Consider the following 21,977-nt stretch of genomic DNA (forward strand, 5'->3'; position numbering starts at 1 on the left):
TATCAGTGAAACTAGTGTACCGGCTCTATGAGTAAACCTGTCTCAATCCCCTAGGTCCCCAGCCTCCTCTGTGTCTCCGTTCCCACCACCCCTCGAAGAGCTCTAAGTCGGTTCCGCTGGGAAATGGCACCTCTGGCGGCCACTCAGACTGTTTCTCTTTCAATAACCATCGGATGACATGCCTCCAGCGCTCAAAGTCCTTGTAGGCTTCCGCGGGTGACTCGACATAGGTGCCATCACAGCTCTTAGCTCTGAACACCATGCGAAATGTCCGCCTTTTGACAATACTCCATGCCTCTGGGCTGTACTCGTATAAGTTCCAAGTTGGAGTATTTTCGAACTCATAAATCAGTGCCTCATCCTGGACTGACTGGACTGCCGAATACTCTTCCAGTCCTTCATTCTTCTCATCGTATTTGATTTGTCCCCCTTTAGAAATCAAGAGTTGAAATTTGTCAAACGCCTTATAGTCTATGTCGACATCGAAGATGTACGAATCAACGTCGCTCAGGTCGTAATCGTAAGAGAAAAAGTCGCCCGCGTATCCTCTTCGATAATGTACCTGCATAACACTATCCTCGGCGTGATAAACAATACGACTGTTAACCATGGCTCCTCGATCGATAAGCCACGCCATGGCTTCTATTGAGTCGCTTGTTCGAGTGGCAGTTGCAAGCGCCGAAGTCATGTCAGCCCCCTGCTCTATCATCATGTTGGCAATCTGCGGAGACTGTTCCGGGTCCCACTCAAGCTTTGTCAGCCAGCCAAGAGGGTTGGACCCGTCACTGGAGTTCTCGACGAAACGCTTCACAGCATCAGGACTGCTAGCATCGATCAAAATTCGGGCGCAGCTAAGTCTCGAACTGTCGGTACCCAAGTGATAACCCTGATAAAAGCATGACTGCAAAGCCGATATGTCAGGCTTCTTGTTGATGGGTTGGTTTGCTTTGACTTCAAGCAACAGCTTGACCAGCATTTCGTCGCCATCGCACGCCGCCAGGTTGAGGGCCGTATCAGACGTAGTCTCATCAACCAAATCTACCACTTCAGGCATGAGGTGAACGACTAGAGGTATGAGTGACTTCAGCCGACGTTGATACAACATTTGCAAGGGCTTTCTTGACTTCTGAGGCTGGTGCCAAGCACTATAGCCTATAAGACGATCCTGAAGCTCGCTGAGGTATTGCGAGTCCGGCTTGAAGAGCTTCCGGGCTAGACTGGATAAAGTACTTGTGTAGTTTCGCTCCGGGACGTTTGCTAGACCCTTGAGGGTGTCTAGCATGCGGTTTGAACCAAATCGAACCAGAGTGTAATCTGCATCTATGCTCCGATTATCGTCCGGAATGTGTACTGAAAAGAACGTAGCATCGACCAGATAGATGAAAGATGCAACCCTTGACTGCACGATATATAATTGTGCTTCGGAAGGCTCGATATGCCAAGGTTTGCTGATTTCATGCTCGGACGTCAGGAACTCAAGCAGAGAGAAGTGGCACAAGCGTACATATTGGTGGACGTTTGTTGACCACATATCAGTTGTCGATGCCGCAGGCGATTTGAGGCTGTTGCCAGATTCGTCGTCATGATGGACCGTCACCAGACCAGGGAGCCAGCGAAGTATGTCCTCCGGGGCGGCAATATCGAGATTCTCGTCGTATAGACTCTTGATCTCAAGGCAGTCGTCTGAAGTACTAGTACGATAAACCGGCTTCAGCCGCGCCAAGAACGCGAACTCCTCTATTTCCAACCTCCGCTTGGAGAAAGCAAGCCACGTGAGCGCACGCATGGTGACGTCCAGATCAGGACTTCGCTGAAGTGCCCGTTCATAGACCTGGTTGATATCACCCGGCAGCTCTTCCAATGCCCTTTCAATCAAGCTTATTTTTGTACTCCGAAGGACCTCCAGTTGCATTGCGACGTATTGGAACCTAAATCTCATGATTAGCAATGGCTTTTGAGGGGGGTTCGTATTAGCAATGGGTTTCATACATTCCTTGTGCTTTTTCAATCAAGGCCAGGCGAACTCTGCGCTTCAAGTCGGGTTTCCAATGTCCAAACTTGGGCTTGCTGCTAAGTTGAGTATTGATGTAGGTTTTGATATCGCGCCTCATCTCCGTTGAGCAAGCTTCGAGACTGATTTCTGCTGAGAAGTCTGACGCGTGACCTTCATTTTCATGATCCCCGCGGGTCGAAAGATGCAATGCAATATCATGCTCACGTCGGCTTGTCACCAGGAGATGCAGTTGGGGAACCCCCCAACCTCGAATGTCTTGTATACATTGCATCAACAGGTCACGCTCATCTCCAGTCTGAGGACACTCGTCCAGCGCATCCAGTATGATGTAAATATTAGCGAAGCCTCGAATCGATGAGAGGAGGGCTGTCTGTAGCTCTTCGGTCGAAGGACTTTGGTTGGTATTCGGGAATCTGGACAAGCGACGCAGTGGTCCTGGAAAGTCTGGCCTGCCCTGGCTGATTTGGGCAATGAGGGATCGTAGCATGTTGTTTCTTGTTTGTTTAGAGGGATCCCTAAAGTCAAAGTAGAAAAATGCCATGGTGTCGTAAACTTCGTCGATGACATCTGAACGTTCCTCCGGTTTCAGGTGTTTTATCACGGTGGTACTGTTGTGATTATCTTAGTCCTCATTAATTCGACATCCACCACAGATACTCGGCTCCTGCACGTACCTGAGAAACGATTTTCCCGAACCAGCTGTGATACGGGTTAGTATGCTCTGATAGAGATCCGGAGTTTTCAAGCCACATACCTTTACCATGAAGCCACAAGATCGAATTATGCGCAGACATCCAACGGTGAAATCTCTCATCCACCAAGATCCATTCACCTGTAGACTTGGTATGCCTGTCGCGTGCTACCACATAATTGGTCGACGGGTCTGCTACCTCTGATAGCCAGCGTTGGAGCACCTTCCTTTCCGAATCGACCTGCTGTTCTTTGATCAACCTTTTCAGGCGAGACAGCTCCGAAGGGATGGCGTTCAAGGCAGAAACCTTTTGTCGATGCTCTTCTTGGTTTGATTCCCACTCTTCTTGTAGCATAACGTCGCGCCAGGTGTCCTCGATCTGGACAATGCTAATTTGTTGTACGTTGACGGCTTCCATGAGACTATCCCACTTGTCCCAATTGACCACGTCCTTCGCGACTCTCTTATATGTTTCCCCGGTGAGGAATAAGAAGCAGGTAACCTCGAACTCCAATATCTTGATGTACAACATTCGAAGAGAATCTCGATATAGGGTATGTGCTTGCTCCAGTTCCTGGCGCATAGCCTTGCCCATTTCAGACTCGTACCTTCGTTGGTAGACATGCTCGCGCAGTCTGCATTGCCTGAGAATATTCGACAGGTTTTCAAGCCCTTTGACTCGGGATTCCTCTCCCTCACCAGGCTTGGTCACGAGCTAGAGCTTGTCAGGGTGGGCAGTGATCACACAGATTGGGAAGCATACAGGTAGCAGCAGGCATATACCTGCCCAAGCCAGCGATGCTGACGGACTCGCTTCAACCGCGTCCCCAATAAAGTATCTGATAGCTTCATCATGTTAGGCTTCTGCAGTAATGGCGAGCGAAGCGCTGTACCCACATTGGGTTATTGCAACAACCGGCTTGATGAAGTTTTTGACCTTGAAATCATACCCCTGAAAGCTTAGCTTCCACTCGTTTTTCTCGATCGTCTCTGTTTGACGTCGAATTAAAATTGCAACTGTTCCTGCTTCCCATTTGGCAGAGTTTCACCTGCATGGGCGACACCTTCAACTGACTTTAGTAACAAGGCTTCAAAACGCCGAACCAAGGGGGCGGTCTCGGCGTCCTTGACTAACTCATCCCATGCCTCGTCCCATACAGCGGAGATGCTCAACTGCTTTGACCTCACTGGACTTGCACTTCTCGTCTGCGCTACCGAGGTTCTCTCCGGCTGTTCCGGAACGGGATCAACTGGGCTGCGGGGGCCTTCATGCAGCCGAGGCAGTGATGCATGAGGTGGGGGCGGCGCTGCCGCACTCGAGACATCCGGACTTGAGATAGGACGAGCCTTGGTTATCGCATTGCGCTTGAGCTTTAACTGAAGCCTCTTGAAGAAACCCATTGCTTTTGCAATCGGAATGGCAAGACAAGTGTCACCTAGAGATGAGAGTTGGTGTGCCCCAAGGGGAGCTCAAGTATAGATGCCTGCCAGCTCTGTCTCACATAACTCTTATCGACCGCTCCCGGTTCACCAATCACGCCGGAGTCGCATTTAATTACCCTCACCATGCAGAGGATTCCTTATGGGAACCATTCTGCATCTTGGCCATATTATTGCTTTGAGCGCTTCCGGTTCCGAGTGGGTTCTGCCTCTACATGTATGAGGCTAGTATCTCGAACCCGAAGGCAAGCATCTACTGAACGGGAGTCTGCATACATCAACGGATGCGAAACGAGTGGCTTGGACAAGCTGGTGACCGCGAGCATCAGTGAGCCCCTGCTTCACTGGTGTCCGGCTCAAACCATGGCACAGGCACAGGCTGGGCGCCTTGAAGACAACGAACCTACCCCACTCACGCACAGTTGACCGACCCATCATCTCTCCCGTCGTACCACCACAGCTGGAGCGGATAAGGCCCAAGACTTTATCCACTAATTTATCCGCCCCATTCTGTCTTACTTCTAGAGATTAGACGACGGGCTCGTCACCGGTGAACATGGTGTATTTGGCCTGCCCAGCGCCTCACTGCTGACATAATGCACTTTTCTCTTACGGTACAGCGTCGCGCGCCGGATGACCCCGAGTATCTCGTTCTAGCGCGTCTGCATCGAGCACAACTCACGCTACTGGTTTACGCGGGAAGCCAACTACGGTCTGCCCGACCCCGGGATATCGCTACCATGAGAAGCTCCAGGAGGTTCATCTAGTCTTAACGCGCAGAGTCAGAACTACAGCCGAAGTCGCTGACAATGGGCCACCGCAGGCTGGCGGTCTGGAGCTCCCTAGATCATGAGGGCCTGCGAACTATTCACTCAGGTCCCGACGGCGCATCTCATAACGAATTGGACTCGGAGCGAGAGGCATCCATATTCTGGGTCCGAATAACGGACCCAACTCCCAGAAGAGGGACTGGAATAGATACCAGTGAGGAAACCGATGAACATATTGGAAACCTTCCATAGCTCCGGACTTGCAGTAACTTGTGGTGCAAAGTCGAAAGGGTCTTGTAAACATCATTATACTCGATTCACTTCACTGTACTACCGCTAGAAGATGGCTGTGCTTCACCGCCGTCCCTGATGCTACGGAATTATCGCACAGTACAACTCCGAAGCTAGTTCATCGGATAAGGACGACATGACGGTTGCTCGCCCTTAGCTGCGAGACCCGGTGTGCACAATATTTACCCAAAACACTATTTCAATACTGCCAGGAAATTCGGTCAAAAGAGCGTATGTATATAACTACTTTCTAACACTATCACTAACTAAAACGGATACTTCATCCCGCCCTTGGCCAACGTAATAATCTTCCGCTGCGTAAACTCCTCCACCCCCGCGATCCCGCCGAACCGGCCATACCCGGAACTGCCCCCATCCCCCGTTGGGCACCGCGGGATCCGAGAAGATGGTCGCGCCGTTGACGTGGCACGCCCCCGTCCGCACCCGCCGCGCCACCGCGAGCGCGCGCATGACGTCGCGCGAGAAGACGGCGCCCGACAGGCTGTACTCGCTGTCGTTGGCGAGCCGGACGGCCTCGTCGTCGTCGTCCCCGCGGAACTCGGTCAGGCACACGAGCGGGCCGAAGCTCTCGCGGCGGAAGATGTCCATGTCGGGCGTGACGCCGTCGAGGATGTGGGGGGCCATGATGGTCCCTTGCTGGCCCCTGAGCGACATGTCCCCGGTCAGTAGCTCGGCGCCGGCCGCGCAAGCAGTCTCGAGCATCGCTTTCACGCGCTGCGCGTGGACGGGAGTGAACATGCCCGAGACGGATACGGAACTATCCTGGGTGTGGTCTCCGACCTTGATCTGCTGGAAGCGCTTCACCAGGGCGACTTTGAACTCCCCCGCGATGGAGGCGTGGACGAGCACGCGCTCCGTAGCCATGCAAACCTGTCCCGCGTTAGCCAAGGCGCCAAACGCCACAGCCTCGACCGCGTCGGCCAAATCGGCGTCCTCGAGGATAATCAGCGGAGCCTTTCCGCCCAGCTCCAGCACGCAGGGCTTGAGACAGGACGCCGCCAGCCCCGCAATGATCCTGCCCACGCGGTCGCTGCCCGTGAAGTTGACGTGGCGCACCGCCGGGTGCTTGATGATGTACTCGGTCACCGCCGGCGTCCGCTCCGGCGAGACGGGGAGGTAGTTGAGGCAGCCGGCGGGGAGCCCGGCTTCTTGCAGGGCCCGCACGACCAGGTTCTGGCTCTTGGGCGAGAACTCCGAGGGTTTGAGGAGGACGGTGTTGCCGCAGATCAGGGGCATGCAGATCGCGCGCGCGGTCAGGGCTACCTTCGGGGAGGTTAGTCCGAGTCACTTAGCCCGAGTGCGACAGGCTCGGGGAGTGTTCCGGTCTGCCGGGGGAGGGCTCGGTTTGGCATTAGGGAGGGGGGTAATACATACCGGTGCATTCCACGGACTCATGGCAAACACGACGCCCATGGGCTCGCGCTCGACGAGGATTGTGGTCCCGGGCCGCTCGGAGGGGACAACTTCCCCCTTTATCTGCGTCGCCATGCCGGCGACCTCGCGGAAGGTCCCCGCGGTGGCCATCATGTTCACCATGATCCAGCCCTTCGTGGCGGACACCTCCGACGAGAGAATCTCGGGTGCGTCTTGGTGCATGTACCGCTCGATGATGTCGGCGGCCTTGAGGAAGATCAGCCGTCGCGACGAGGGGCTGCTACGGGACCATGTCTCGAAGGCGGCCGAGGCCGCGTCAATAGCACGAGAGCAGTCCTCGGTGGTGGCGGAGGAGCAGTCGTACAGGGTGTCGCCTGTCATGGGGTTGACTACGGGAAAAGTCGATCCATCGGAACTGTTGCTGCAAGAGCCCCCGACGAAGAGCTGCTGCGGCTCGTTTAATGAGGTCCCCGCCTCGACCGAGGAGCCAGTCTTGCTACTAGCAGCCATGGTAGTTCACCAACAGGCGCGGAGTTAGTAGAGAGAGGAGAATGCTGATCGATGTGTAGAGATTGCCGCGTAAGAGTCGACTCGCGCGATCGAGATGTCAAGTGGAACGATACGTGGTAAGAGGAGATGGAATGCGGCTTCACCTCTGAGGCCGAGGGGCCCCTTGCGTGGGTGGGGTATGGCGGGAAATAGCCGAATGCAACCTGTTGGTGATCCTACACTACTAGAGTCTACGACTACAGAATGACTGCGCCACTCGCCCGCAGAGTGCATGCGGAGCTGCAGTTCCGCGGCGTTTCCTACTCCAGCAGCTTCCCCCTTTAAGCATTCAACCCCCGCGGCCGAGCAAACCTGAGCAGCTCGGGGTCCTGCAACAGCCGGTCGTGGCAGCTCTCCTCCAAGCAGACGCAAACCTCCAACCCCTCGTCGTTATCACCACCAGCACCGCTGTTCGCGTTCTTCTTCACCGCTGCGCGCGACGGCAGCACGAACACGTACCCCTCGAATTGCGGGTGCGGCCACCGCATCGCCTTGGGCAGCCCGAACCCGAAGTCGTGCTGCTCGTACGGCGTCATGGCCTGCCAGCTCGTGCCCGCGAGGTCCATGCCCAGGAACGAGTCCATGGCGATGGCGATGTAGCGGCGGTCCTCGAGCCCCGCGACCCACTCGGGCAGCTCGGCGGCGTACTGCGGCGTGATGGTCCGGATGGACTCGCGGACCGCGGCCGCCAGCTGCGGCAGGTTGCTGCTCTTACCATCGTCCCCAGGGGCTCGCACTAGTTCCTCAATGGAACCGACAGACACGCGCGGTAAAGCGACGGCGTTGCCGAGGAAGCGGTCCGGCAGAGGCGGTTCCAGCATGTTCCGCGTGTTGACCGCGTGCGCCATGATGACCTCCTTGCTCATTGCCGGGTTCAGCAGCGGCAGCTTGGCGCGCGTGATGGTCTTCCAGAACAGGGCCATGATGCAGTCGTACGTCGATATCCACTTGTCCTTATCAGCCGGCGCGCACGCGCTCTTGAGCTCCGCGGCGCGGCTCCGCGGGACGTGCCACATCCGGACCTTGAGCTTGGGCATGACGAAGTCGGGCGGCGGAGCCGGCGGGGGCGCGCCGAGGTCCTTGAGGATGGGGAACTTGCCGTCGAGCTCCTTCCAGCGCGCGGGGCTGGGCTTGGGGGCGCTCAGCTGGCCGCGGTTGGCGTTGGCCCGGTCGATGGGCTTGAAGGGCTCGCGGCGCGAGGCCGCGGCGGAGTTCTCGGCCCATGTGGTCAGGAAGCCGTTGCAGCCGGGGCCGTCGGAGCAGTTGTGGTGGATGGCGGCGGCCAGAATCAAGCCGCCGGCGATGAAAGTGATCTGGAAGGTGGAGATGACGGTGGCGTGGTCGTCGGCGTTGTCGCCGAGGGGCGAGAAGAGCTGCTTCTCGGTCACGATCTTGGGCAGGGCTTTGTGGCCGTCGATCAGCTGTATGGGGAAGTCGTTGGTTTCGAGGTAGTCGAACGATGGCAGGTCGCCCGATGCCGAGGCATCTCTGACGAAGAGGCCCACCGTCGAGTCCTGCTTCTTGGTGACCCACATCCGACCGTTGGATGCGTCCATGCGCAGGACCCCGGCGAGCACGGGATATTGTCCCAGCGCGAACGCCAACCCCTCGGCCAAGCTCTTTACGATATCGTCTCGGTTCGCGTCAGGTGGCAGCTCGAATATCTCGGCGATCTGAACATAGATCTTGGGCATGGTATGGTCCATGTCCGAAAGCTCGAACCGGTCGGCGCCGGGACTCTCCCCGAGTGGGTGGACGCGGATCTCTTTGGCTTCCATGGTGATGGATTTTCCCTTTCAGAATCGGGGTAGACAATCTTCTAACAGAGTAGGAAAGTCGACCAGGGGGAGGATCAGAAAGCTGGCTGGAAATCGTTTTCGTTCATCCTTCGCATCCTGCTTATTATCATGCAACCAAATATGGTGGACGGGAACGTCTTATATAACCATGGTCTCCGCTTCTCGGACGATCGATGACTGTTCTCGGTAATCATTTCGCTAGCATAAGCAGAAGCCACCCCAAAATACACCGCACAGCTCCAAGATGCCGCTTAGGAGTCGCATGTTTTGACCTACGTTTGTTTCCAGCAAAGCAGCGTTATAAAAGAAGTAAAAATAATAATAAATTCTAACTTTATATACTTCGAATACAAATTTGATATTTATATTCCTTGTGCTTTTTACGGCTTTATTTCAAGTAGTTACAGTACGTGGAATAGCATAGGGGCTTTGGCGGTACGAGTCAGCTGCGCGGTGTACTTCTGGGGTCTTTTCTGCATGAGTGGGTGATCATAGTCGAAAAGACAGAAGCTTGGATCAAGGAGCGATTGTGTAGACGGGTCCATGGCCCCTGAAAAGGTGCGTCGCAGCCCTACAGAGCCTGCCAAATCGCTAATCATCCACATTTCATATCCGCTTCTTCTCCAGAACCTCCACTCCGCATTGTCCGCTCGCATGATTCCCGCTTCATGCCCTTCAAATACTACCGAGAGCGCGGAGGAACTTTTCGGCAGAACCATCGAGGCGGCACTCCCTCCAGACGAGCCTGACTCCATCGCTCTGTGCTCAGATGGCGTGTTTCGTTGGTCCTTTTCCGAGACCTGACACATTCTGTCGGTGGTTCAAACCAACAATGGAGAGAATAGAGGCATGCCGCCGCAATCTCCGGGCCTCACTCCTTTGTCTGGGCTAACACCTACATGCAAATCATGCGCATAAGTATCGTTCTAAGCTTTTTCTGTAATGAAGAGCAGTATAGCTGTCTGCTGACCCACCCCCGGTCTGGAGGGTTGGGTTTCCTCGAAACCGTCCCGGAAAGGGCAATGCCCCCTGTAATACCGTGGGATGCAACCTTGACCACGTTGCCCCCTGCCCGAAGGACCGGCATTTCGGTCTGGCTCCTAAAGAGGAACAAGCTTTGTTGCAGACTTGCTGTAACCACAGCACCGCCGGCAGTTCTTTCCGGCATACTTACATAACTAGACCCCAGACACCAGTTTCGTGGCTCCAGTCTAGTTTTGTTTTCTTCTCGCCGCCTAGGCTACAGTCTGGATTATTCTGTTTCTTCCTTGCCGATGGCGACCTTTATTGGTTTCTAAGTAGCCGTCATCATTTGTTGACAATGGCCGCGGCGACGGTACCTGATCCCGAGGGGCCGGTGGTTCTGGAGAACATGCAGCCCATCGTATGGACCGTCACCATTCCGTTCGCCATCCTGTGCCTCAGCTCCATTTTGATTCGTCTCTACACTCGACGTTATATCGCGAAGTCGTTCGGGGCCGACGACTGGTTCATGCTCGCCGTCCTGCCCGTCTGGATTGGCCAGCAGTACATCGCGTGGATGTGGACCATCCTCGGAGGTGGCTTGTAAGTAAAATACCAGGAGCGTATCTGGTGTGAGCTATTCCGAAGATGACGAACCAGTGACTTAGGCATCAGGGAGTTGTCCCGGCCGAGAACGTGGAGCTGATCAATGTTGTACGCCCCCGTTGATTCCCATCTCTGGCATGTCAATCTGGAAGGATAAGACTGACAATGATGCTTCTCACGACTCCAGTATCTGTTCGCCGAGGAGTTCTACTACTTGTTTCTACAGTTCCTTATCAAGATGTCGTTTCTTTGTTTTTACCTCCGAACCCTCACCACGACGAACCGATTCCAACATGCCGTCTACGTCGTGATGGGCCTCGTCTGCTTCCAAACGGTCGGGACCTGGATCTTCTACGGCCTACAGTGCATACCCATCGACGCCTACTTTCATCCGGAACTGTATCCGGACCGCCGGTGCATTGACTCAAGCCTGTCTTACTACCTCCCATCCGTCGCTGTGCGTCGTCTCCCTCCCCTGCGTGTTATGCTCTCGCCCCCTCTACCGCCACCGGACGCCTGAACTAATATGCAATCCCATTCGCCCACCAGAACGTCACCATGGACCTAGTCATCTACACCCTGCCCATCGTCCCCCTCTGGCACCTCCAGGTCCCCCTCCGGCGCCGCCTCGGCCTCATCGCCATCTTCACCATGGGCGGCAGCGCCATCACCGTCTCGCTGCTGCGCTTCATCGTGCTGTGGCAGCTGAGCAACACGGCCGACACCACCTACGTCTTCGGCTCCGTCACCATCGTCACGTCGGTCGAGTTCGCCGCCGCCGTCATTACCGCCAACATGCCGGGGACCGCGGGGTTTTGCAAACACCTCCGGGCGCGGAGGGGGCGGGAACGTGACTATGGCGGTAGCGGCGAGAGTGGCGGTGTTGGACACCGTCACCGGGGAAGTGGTGGCGGCGGAGACGGGGCGCAGGAGCTGGAGACGATTGGGGCTAAGCCGTCGAGGAAGAAGAAGATGAATCAGGCGTCGAGCAGCGTGCTCGAATCCCGGTCCGACAACGATGCTCCGAGGCGGACTGAAAGCGAAGAGAAGCTGACGGAGTATCAAGGGGTAGCGTTTTGAGGACATCAACAACCAGCGAAAGTTCAATCCAACAGCTATGAATCTCATACAGACTCGGAGATTATGTCTGATAATCGTGTAACGTGGCACGCAATAAACCAGACTCAGTTGGCTATGATGAGTCTAAGAATTGATATCAAAGTCATTCATTACTAACGCGTTCCCCTAACAGGTTCCCCGACTCTAATTGGTACTAGGAGGGGGAATATGCTAAGGGACGAGCGGCGAGGATAAGGAGACAGACAAGAATTATACCCAGAGGCATATACCTGCGCGGAAAGAGGGAAGGGGCGCGGGGAAGGCCAGCCACACGGACAGGCTTCACCGGTCCATAACGACATATACCAAAACGCTCATCTATATGATAATATGCGGCTGAACCGACATGCCTAGTTGGAGGTAAAATAACATTGTATGGCGTACACCACTAGACAATATGAACGGTTTTCCGTGGCCATGTCCCAGGTTCATTTTCCAGTGCTTGTAGAAGCCCTACCCCCACCCGCCGGTAGATTTCTTCGTGTAGAGAGAGTTTGACCAGTAGAAGACCAACTAAGCGATGCTGGACATCGAATGTGAGACAAACAGTAGACGGATATTAGTTATAGGCCCAAGGACTTACATAACTTGTATAATCTGGATCATCGTGCGGTGATTCAGGTGACGTACTGGAACAGGTGGACGATGAGCTCGACTCCGTGTCAGATTCGAGATCATTTGATGACATATATCTCGTACTGAGTAAAGTTAGCAGGCTGCAGGCCTTCAGGGACCTGTGAATGAACATACCGTGAGTGGTTGCGACCGGCAGCTGTCATTAAAGGGAGACTATGAACTGTGCCCTTGTAATCTTCATCGAAATACGCCACTCCTCGCAGTCGCGGGTACTCGGAATCAGAAGGCTCCGTCAGATTGAACGGTACACACCCCTTGTAATTCACCGCCATTCCAACCATTTCCTTGATCGGACCGAGTTGGGTGTCCAGTGGTTCGTTTATTCCGCCAGCTCGATCCCCGGAGGTATGGCATAAGACCGCGCAGTCCTCGACCAACAAGGCACCGGAGTCATCAATCCGGAATTTGTCATGAGCGATGACAGGTGCCAGAGGAGATACGCACTCGGAAATACGATCAGCCAGAAACACCTTGAGGCCACCTTTTGACGCCCAAGTCCAAGACGGCAACTCGACGAGATCCTCGGCGAGGTCTTCGGCATCGGACATATTTCCATTCGTCCATAGAAGCTGTTCGGGAAGCCGAGATAAGAAAATTCCTCGGTTATATATGTTTCCGGTCTTTTTCTGCAACTCACTGGCGTATGCCTGTATAGCCATGAGGCGGTCAGATTCGTATGTAAGCCGCCTTTCTGAATAGTTCTCTACCACACTCTCCCAGTCCTTGTGGAAAAAGGGCTTACCCTTGCGATTTCTTTCGTCAAGGTCCAGCTCTCTGCAACTCCAACTTGGGCCTCCGGGCATGAAGTGAATAGCCCTCCTGGCAAAATAGGCCTCTTGCAGAGCCCATCCTCTATTCTGAAGAGGCCCTTCACCTGGGAACCAGCGTTTCCCGGGAATATAAGCGCATGCATGAACGTAACCTTCACTTTGGCCATCCTCCGTGTAATAGGGAAGGTTAATTGAGCACAGGTCTCGGGTTCCCGTGATTAAGCAACCTCGCTGTGCACTTGCCGAACCGGATGCGGCGATGACCAACGATGCGTTTTCGTAGACGGCACCCATGCGCTCAGCCTCGGACGCCCAGTCATGTTTGTCCCCTTGGATGATGCAAAGGCCGTCAATCCAAAGGTACCTCATACCCAGTGCACGGGTTATTTGAACCGCATCCCGAAAGGTTCGTGGCAAGTCGTCGAAGCTGATCTCGCGGAGACGATCTTCAAGCGTTTCTTTGGTGGTAAGAAACGTCTGTGTATGTGGTGGGCCCCAGCAGTAGCTGAGTGCGCAGTATTCTCCCCGCAACCCTTTGCTTTCCAAAAGGACCAGGTTTTGAGCCGCTGGGTGGCCCAGGTCGAGAACACGGGTAGGCAATTCGGGACCACCGTCTTCGTCGACCTGGTCTCCGCATACGGTTCTCTTGCACGTTTCGTGCTCGAGGCGGCATGTTTCCAACCATGTACTGTAGAGGCGCGCTGCCTCTGCGGCACTATCTGATCTCAACGGCGGGGCGGTGCTAAAGAAACGAGCCGCATCGGTTTCTACGAATTGTTAGCAGTTGATCCGATTCCAAAACCTATATACTAAAGGGTTGAGAGCAATACCTTTGTCAACCCAAAGGGATATGTCGGTTGGTATAGTTCTCAACCACCCTTCCCAAATGTCAACTCTTATCCAACATGTAGCCAAGCATAACCGTCCGGCCATATCTCTCTTCAAATCAAACCTGACTTTCACCGGCTCGCTTGCCAGGATCGTCTTTTCATGTATCGAGCCTTTCACAATATGGTGGTATATATAGTCACACAAACGGCAATCCCGGCCATTCCGCCAACTGCAACTCAGCCTACGATCCAATCCTGGATGGATCCAGCCATGCGCCGTTCGTAGAACTTGGCACCAGAGGTCGTGGCAGGTGTCGCATAAATGCATTGAATAATTGGTATCGTGTGGATGGCCGTGTAATAACTTGTTCTATTCGGGTGATTATCTTTCTTGCCGAATGCCAGATCGAGAGACGATATTTTGGACTAAACAGACTGAAAACGCACCGACACTGGTGGTCATGGGAAGTGGCGGTCAAAGGCTGCCAATGATGTTTGTGTCTTGGGTGGATGTGCCAGTGTCTCGTGGAGGGGGAGGAATCGGGCTGCCTCTTCCTTGAGACGTGGGCGAAGAAAAAGGAAGGAAGGTAGAATGACGACTTTGTAATTACGTTCAGTGCATATGCCTAACTTGGACTCTGATTGGATCGAATACGAAAGCGCACCTTGCACTAAAACCCAGATGGCATTCAGTGGCTTGCAAAGCTGTCGGCAGGTCGTTTTCGCTGCTGCCTAAAAGTGCCCAGGAAAAGCAATCTGGTTCCTCCTATGATCTCAGCAGGGATGGTTCCCGACAGCAAATGACTTCCTTAACGGCATGGCTACATGCAAAAATCGTCCGACGGCGCAACTCCGGCTACCAGGCAAACAATTCGAGCGAAGGCTGCACTAAATCGGACGAGTGATATCACCAACCCAAGATTGGTAACAATACTCGGAGTATGCTGAATGGCAATGTGTGTTAAGTGGGCGAATTGCGTCGCGTGTCAACAACAGTCACAACCGACCTAATGCTGCATCAGCCGATGACTCTGTTTTATGCAGGTCGAATTCGTGAGGACGCTCTACACCAGGGTAATAGTATACATGAAACTAGCATCCACATCGTCGTAAAGATGTCTCGGGACCTTGGAGCTCTGAAAGTGCTTATCTAGAATGGCACAGCACTCACTCCCCTCGTCTTCATGGTCCACAACCTCGCGGGTCATCCCGGTAATCCCCGAAAACGAGACGAATCCCACCCGGCGGAAGGCTCCCTTTGACCCGGCTTGTATGAGGACCAGGCAATCATAATGGCCCACGCCATAGAACCCCAGCCGCTGTTGCACGTTAGACTTGGGGCTTGGACGCGCGTCAGTAATTTCGTCCCTCGTTGATGGAACAATTGACTGGCTCGAAGGGCTTCTCTCGGACGATGTATCGGACTCGGAAGCGGCGATTACGTCTCCTTGGCCCAGTAGAAGATACACCTCCTGAGAAAGGACCTCCCCCAAGAACTCGGGCGAACTTTGGTCCAACAAAAGTTCGAACGACTTTCCTTCTTCCAGTTCGTCCTGACCAAGTGCGATGGTATGATTGCATTCCTGTTTGAAAAGGCCACTCCAAGGGAAAGGATCTGGTGCTCGCGAGAGTTTCGCTCGGCATATCGGGGCTCGGATTTTGAGTACGCCTGAACTTACTGTGCTATACGGACCGCCGGACACGGCGGTGGTGAATGTACCCACTACTTCAGCGACGGGTTTGTAGTTTCCGACATTCTTGGGTGCTTGAAACCAAACGTTGCCATTGACAGACCACCACGACCAAGAGGGAATGGAGTGATGGGCCCTTTCGGTGGATGTCCGCGTGTACCACATCATTTCCAAGGCCAGATGTGGTCGCCAAAGACCACACAGATAGTCTGTGGACTTCAGATTCAGGAGATGGGCAAACGTGCGCGCCAGGCCAGCAATGGCGACAGGCCGATCCGAGATGAAGGTCAACTGGCCTTCAGTGTATGACTCTACCAGGAGGTACCATAGCTCGTATAGCTTCTCGATTTTTTCAGTCTCATTGGACTGCATGCGAAGGTCAATAAGTGACCTTGCCGGTGTCCGGCTAGTGTCGGGCGCGATGTTGAAAGAACTATCCACGCACTCGGATGTCATGAGCTCCACGCATTCCCAATGTACCTGGTCGTCGCAGAAGTGAACGACACGAGGCGACATGAAGCGCTCTTGAGTGACCCAGGACCTCGTTTTCAGTGGCGCTTTCTCGATATATCTGTCCCAGTTCTTGGGGAAGCAGTAATAGGGGGCATAACTGATGCCAGTATGAGTGGGACCACTGGGAACGAGAAAGGCCTGGAACATGGCTGGGTCTCGTGACCGGAACAGTCCACCGTCCCCATCGGTCGAGGAATCGGCAGAAATGTTGATGTAACAGTTGGTATACACTTGCACCATTCTGGAAGCTTCACACTCCCAGTCAGCTGCGCAGTCTTGCACGATGCACAGCGCATCGATCCATATGTACCCGAGACCAAGGCTGGTAGCGGCAAGTATGGCTTCCTGGAACGTCAAGGGGAGTATATCCCAATGGACTTGGGAACGGAAAGCACCAATATTGCTACGCAACAGCTTGACAGATACACCATTGGGACCCCAGCAGTGACTCAGTGTAGCATACCGAACGGTGGTGGCATCCAGTTCGGTGCTGAGCACCAGCCGGGCCGCTGGGTGTAATGATCCTGGCAAACACTCGATCTGAATCAGCCTAGTCGGCAAATCCGCCTGCATATTGGTGATGCTGCCCCACGTTTGGCAACTTTTGTGTTTTGCGCGGCAGTTGGTTAGCCATGTTTCAACCTTCTCTAACGTCTCATCTGACCAAGTCCCCCGGCTGAAGAAGGGTGATATTTCCGGTATTTGACTGTTATCTTACAATAAAAAACAACACGACCAGTCTCTTTACTCGTGGCTCCTAAGCAGGGGCACAAGGTGAAAAGCAAGAAGGCCCAAGGAAAGGGGAAGAAAAGGGACTACCTTGCAGTTTCTCGAATGAGACCCACGGGGAATACCCATTCGCGTGGTCGAAAGTTAGGCGCATACTGTCATTGCCTGAAGCGGCTTTCAGACAGGGGGCGGCCAATGCAGCCAGGCTATGGCCTTTCGCATCGAGGACTTGCATCTCGGAGTGACCTTAACCTGAGGTATCGCCGATGATAGCAAGCACAAGACAGCACAAGCGGCATCCGCAAACCGCACATCGCCTTAAACCACCGAGGCTGTGTCCTGGGTACCACTCGCACCAATCAAGGGGTACTTCGTTTAGCTGAGTATCGAAGGAGTCCCGGCAGCATTTGCATAGCACCCCGTCCCAGGATAGGCCCGGGGCTTTTGTCATTTCCATACACCCCAAAATGTACGGCCAGTGCGTAAAAAAACAAAAGTGAACCAAGAGAGCTGACGAGTGTACCGGCGTTCTATGTAGTAACTGGAGAAAACCGATGCTTTGTAGCGGCGGTTGGTGAATTAACATCATATGCCGAGAGCCAAGATCAGGGTAACCCCGCTTTCTTGGCGCATGCATATGACGACGGTATGCACACGGTGTTGTGCCCTCATCCGCTTACGGCTGAGCTGCAATTCCAAGTAAGCAATCTCTGGGTCTTATTCACAGTCCACTTTCCAGTACGATCCGGACGGGCCGACCTCGACCCAATGGACGACTAGACGCTATCCTGGTATGGAATACTCAGGTAGGACTTGCTGCTTTGAAGGTTCCACGTATGAACAAACTGGGCATCGGCGCATCATGAGGAGTTGGAAAGGAATAGGACATAACGGCGTCAGCGGGCCGGGAACTCGTGCAGTGGCTGAGTAAAGACGCAAAATCCGAACAGTGCTGCATGGGAGAATGACATTGTCACAATCTGGAAACGGTAAAGGGGTACCACTAAGACACCACGAGTAGTAGAGAAATCAATGCTAAGCATTACCCCAATGCGAGGAAAGGGGTCGAGCCTTCATATGAAAACCGTCCAACATATCCCCTTGATGGCGACGACGCTGTCCCCGCCATATCGTGTCGTCCTGTATAAACGATGGAATAATCAGTACCGTGGTATAATTTTCATCTAATTATATTTAGTAGCATAATACTTATGGTATTATACCAAGGACAGCGTTGTCTCCATTAGGGGGATACTCCCCGCTCCATCTGGTTCCCAGACGGAGTGAGGAGAACGCTCCTCGTAACATCCCTGGTGAACTGGAAAGACAAACAATCAAATAGAGAAACATAGCTTAACCACCACGCCAGCGTAGCCCTGGCCTGCAACAACACCCTCGGGCGTAACTATCCCGAGACGATACTGCCCGGCCGGCTCTCCGTCTGCCGCTTTTCCGCGGCACGAAGCTTCCGTATCTGTTGCCTCTCTTCCTGTAGATATATTTAGCCAAATTCCCTGTAGATCGATGGAAACATCTAGTAGACTGGACGTCATTTGCCCTGTCGGAAGCAATTGCCACAATGGCGAATGGCGACACTTGCCATTGTCAGTTGCCGTGGGAGGTTTATTGTGTAATAACCCTGTTTCATCTAGCATCAATGGATTGGAACGAGTTAGAGTATATAGGTGAAATAATGGAGTCAGGTAAAAGGGTACTGTAGATACCTCAACTTTGATGGAGGGGTCGTAGAAGTAGTCGCACAACCACTGTTCCAGCTGGTCGCGTCGCAAGCGATATGTCGATATCACCACCATCATAGAATTGCCCGAGCTCCAGGCTGCGGCGAGATTTGGATCAGTACTGTGCACGAGAATGTCCTGTTTGCCAGATGCTGATAACAAGGGGTAACGATTTCGGCTTACACATCGAGTTCATTGGCAACAAAGTCCGCGAAGATGGCACAGGTCGTTGTGGTGGTATGGACAATTGTTTACAGGAGAAAGTTTGAAATCGCAGCTCAAGAACGGCTGAATTGGTAGCCGCAGCCTCAAATCTATGGGCACTCGGCAAAGTGCACTTTCAGGAGTAGGTGGAATGAAGGTAGGTTTGCGCTCATTCGGGCGTTTGTTGGGTTTGGCAATCCGCCATCGACTGCCTCCGTGGGCAAATGCATAAAGCCGTTAAGCCTGTCAGTAATACTAGTTGTAATATTGCATAAGCCCTTATTACTCCGGTACGGGGTAGTTGCAGCGTTGTAGGGTGAATTTGATTGTGATATGGTGTTATGCGCAGATATTGCATACCCGGCTCGACCCCTGAGCCTGATGCAGTTTCTGAGAGTACGAATGCAGTTAGTTGCATGACGGGAGCGGGGTTTATGGCATGTATACTTATTAGGTAGCGTGCCGTGCTTAATATAAAACCTGACAGTAGCAGGGGGCATAGCAGAGGCAGGATAAGCAAGCAAGCAAGCAATCAGAGCCCGTTGTGGGAGTACTCCGAACGCCCCAAGAAAACCAATCAGCATCTCATTATGGGCCAGACCCTGTCGCTTGGTGACGCCGAAATCCCTACAGCCGCCGGCCTGGTGGTCATGTTTACCAAGGGCCCCCCAGTGCGACTGCATGGACATCCTGTTCACCTGTTTGCCTACCGTCCTCCACATTCACCAAGCCAGGAACCCAGGCCACCAACTCACTCATTCCGCCCTTATCATACCCTTGTTGGAATGAAACAGAACATGCACTCGTACGAGCACTGCCAAAACGACCAAGGCCCAGGTTTCCTACTCTCGCGCAGTCAATCTGACCATCAACCCCGGCTGCAGATACGCAATTCCCCCACAAGCGCAATACCTTCCCTCCTCCAGCACCTCGACCCCGAACCGCCGCAGCACCTCCGGCACGAGCTTATGCATCTCCATCAGCGCCAGCTCCTTGCCCAGGCACACGCGCGGCCCCATGCCGAACGTGTACATGTACCCCTCCATGCGCGCCGACCGCTCCTCGCTCTCGAGCCAGCGCTCGGGCCGGAACTCATCCGTCGGCTCCGGCCCGAACGCGTCCGCGTCCCGCTGGACCACGACGGCGTGGCTGAGCATCTGCGTCCCGGGCGGGATGGGGAACCCGTCGATCGTCTTGCCGTCCCCGGAGGGCGGGACGAGGCGCGAGAAGAGGTTCGGGATCGGCGGGTGCAGGCGCAGGGACTCGCGGATGCAGGCGCTGAGGTAGGGGAGGTGGCGCTTCGTTTCGTCGTACTGGACGACGGGGTTGCTTAGGTGGCCCTTGGCGTCGGCGGCTGTTATCTCTTCGCGGACTTTGGCGAGGACTTCGGGGTGTGACAAGATGAGCCGCAGCGTCGCGCCGAGCCCGGTCCCCGTGGTGTCGGCGCCGGCCTGGATGAGGAGAGTCATGTGCGCCAGCTTCTGCGTGTCGTTCAGGGGCTCGTCGTCGATGCGGGCATCGATAGCGGTCTGCAGCACATCATTGAAAGAAGGCACACTTTCCCCTTTTTCTTTTCCCTGAAGCTTAGTGTGGCGGTCCGAAATCTCGCGTGCCCCTTGCGCCATGAGCCACCCGTTGCCCCACTCGTCGGACATCTTGGGCAGTATGTAGTCCTTCAGCTTGGAGCTCAGGATCACCTCGCGCATGAAGCGCCAGCGCACGGCCAGGCCGAAGAGGCTGGTGCCGACGCGCCAGGCGTGCAGCATGCCGCGCTCGTCGCGGTCGTTCTTGACGAAGCCCCAGGGCTTGGTGAAGAGTACCATGGTCATGACATCGGCGGCGAACTCACTGTTGCATCCGTTAACCTGTCACCAAGGGCCGCCGGAGCTTGCGGGATAGAACGTACGAAGTCTTGTTGCTCAGGATGATGGTCTTGCGGTTCTCCGAAGGGCGCTTCCGGTTGCCAACCCAGTCCACAATGAGGTCGTCGATCTTGGCCTCCCACGTCTTCTTTAACGTGCCTACAGACCAAAAGGAACCCCCGACCGCCTTGCGCAGCTTCCGGTGGTCGTCGGCGCTGGTGGTCGTGAAGAGGGACTGGGGCCCAATGGCTTCGTGCTGGTAGATGCTGCCCTTGGTGTTGCACGCGGCGTCCCAGTAGATGTCGCGGAGCTGGCAGGCCTTGTGGAAGAGCAGAAGCTCGGGGGTGATGCGGACGGGGGATCCGTCTTCTGGAGTTCGTTGCGTTGTTTGTTATCACCGAACCCTCTCTGACTTACGCAGCGTACGGTGATAGGATCAAAACAGACGATGATGCGCATTCATACTTACTGCCGTACGTTTCGACAAGCCAACAGAGCCACGCGGGCTCCGATCGGGATAGGCCGGCTATACCGAGCGGCAGCGACGTGCAGGCCGTGTACCACGGTCCCGGGAAGTCCTTGAGGGGGTGGAAGCAGAGGCTGTAGACCACGCGCCAGGCCGTCGCTGCGACGCCGACGAGGACAAGCAACGCGGCGACTCCCCCGACAGAACCGGACCCGGAGTCCGGTAGGAGAGATTGGATATGCAGTGCCATCGGGGTAAAGCTTGCGAGCGTTGATAGATTCTTAAGAAGTATTATTAAGAGGTCGTGAATCGCATGACTCGCGTAGCCTAGCTACCCAGAGTTGTTGATACTTTAACCAATATGCATATCCAGAAGTTTCGAGACCTCGAGAACTCGGGACCGAAACATCTCAAGCGTTGTGCGTCCCCTGTATGCAATCTTGATGTCACTGGTCGATCCCCTAAAGATATCAACGACATATTATGCGCTGGCCGTGTATCCCGGGTTGCTGCAGCATGCAGTGTGCTGAATCATGCACCAGGTAATTCGACGTCCTACACCCACTTCCACCGATTTGCTAATCACGCGGCAGTGTTGGGTCGCACCGCTTCCCGTCCAACGAATGACAGCAGCATTTGGCTTGGCCGAGTGTGTGCATTCATTTGTGTTTTCTTCAAATCATAACGGGAAATCCAGCACATAAACAAGAGACTCGCATATAGCACGGTGCACTCCTGTAAGACACTGCTGCCGGATGATGTATTAAAAAGCAAAACACGGCAGATGTTGGCCCAGGCTGGTGCATAGATGCTCAAAGGCAGGCTGACATGCAGCGATAGGCACCACCACAGACGGATCCTTGGTCCAATGGTAATTAGTATATTCTTGTCAGACATGAA

The 21,977-nt window shown here is 54.3% G+C and overlaps 7 protein-coding genes across 7 annotated transcripts; 2 read left to right on the forward strand and 5 right to left on the reverse strand.

Moving 5' to 3' along the window:
- Positions 1 to 25: 25 nt before the first annotated feature.
- On the reverse strand, positions 26 to 4,106 carry PG986_008727 (uncharacterized protein; the record flags this gene model as incomplete). The annotated part of the gene is made up of 7 exons (XM_066844949.1): positions 26 to 1,928; positions 1,990 to 2,622; positions 2,689 to 2,713; positions 2,769 to 3,420; positions 3,469 to 3,551; positions 3,603 to 3,695; positions 3,755 to 4,106. 7 exons carry the CDS (start codon positions 4,104 to 4,106, stop codon positions 26 to 28), a joined length of 3,741 nt encoding a protein of 1,246 aa, XP_066697347.1.
- A 1,343-nt stretch (positions 4,107 to 5,449) lies between these two features.
- On the reverse strand, positions 5,450 to 7,111 carry PG986_008728 (aldehyde dehydrogenase; the record flags this gene model as incomplete). Its single annotated transcript, XM_066844950.1, has 2 exons — positions 5,450 to 6,490; positions 6,602 to 7,111. The coding sequence occupies 2 exons, from the start codon at positions 7,109 to 7,111 to the stop codon at positions 5,450 to 5,452; spliced, it is 1,551 nt and encodes a 516-aa protein (XP_066697348.1).
- Positions 7,112 to 7,431: 320 nt separating this feature from the next.
- PG986_008729 (uncharacterized protein) lies at positions 7,432 to 8,928 on the reverse strand (the record flags this gene model as incomplete). The annotated part of the gene is made up of 1 exon (XM_066844951.1): positions 7,432 to 8,928. The coding sequence occupies one exon, from the start codon at positions 8,926 to 8,928 to the stop codon at positions 7,432 to 7,434; it is 1,497 nt and encodes a 498-aa protein (XP_066697349.1).
- A 1,342-nt stretch (positions 8,929 to 10,270) lies between these two features.
- Positions 10,271 to 11,598, forward strand: PG986_008730 (uncharacterized protein; the record flags this gene model as incomplete). Its single annotated transcript, XM_066844952.1, has 4 exons — positions 10,271 to 10,515; positions 10,581 to 10,626; positions 10,706 to 10,975; positions 11,068 to 11,598. 4 exons carry the CDS (start codon positions 10,271 to 10,273, stop codon positions 11,596 to 11,598), a joined length of 1,092 nt encoding a protein of 363 aa, XP_066697350.1.
- Positions 11,599 to 13,361: 1,763 nt separating this feature from the next.
- Positions 13,362 to 13,766, forward strand: PG986_008731 (uncharacterized protein; the record flags this gene model as incomplete). The annotated part of the gene is made up of 1 exon (XM_066844953.1): positions 13,362 to 13,766. The coding sequence occupies one exon, from the start codon at positions 13,362 to 13,364 to the stop codon at positions 13,764 to 13,766; it is 405 nt and encodes a 134-aa protein (XP_066697351.1).
- Positions 13,767 to 14,937: 1,171 nt separating this feature from the next.
- PG986_008732 (uncharacterized protein) lies at positions 14,938 to 16,650 on the reverse strand (the record flags this gene model as incomplete). Its single annotated transcript, XM_066844954.1, has 1 exon — positions 14,938 to 16,650. The coding sequence occupies one exon, from the start codon at positions 16,648 to 16,650 to the stop codon at positions 14,938 to 14,940; it is 1,713 nt and encodes a 570-aa protein (XP_066697352.1).
- A 2,941-nt stretch (positions 16,651 to 19,591) lies between these two features.
- On the reverse strand, positions 19,592 to 21,327 carry PG986_008733 (cytochrome P450; the record flags this gene model as incomplete). Its single annotated transcript, XM_066844955.1, has 3 exons — positions 19,592 to 20,597; positions 20,656 to 20,980; positions 21,081 to 21,327. The coding sequence occupies 3 exons, from the start codon at positions 21,325 to 21,327 to the stop codon at positions 19,592 to 19,594; spliced, it is 1,578 nt and encodes a 525-aa protein (XP_066697353.1).
- Between the last annotated feature and the right edge of the window lie 650 nt (positions 21,328 to 21,977).

Source organism: Apiospora aurea (genome assembly GCF_038362705.1).
Source record: "Apiospora aurea strain CBS 24483 chromosome Unknown utg000006l_segment0_segment0, whole genome shotgun sequence".
NCBI lineage: Eukaryota > Fungi > Ascomycota > Sordariomycetes > Amphisphaeriales > Apiosporaceae > Apiospora > Apiospora aurea.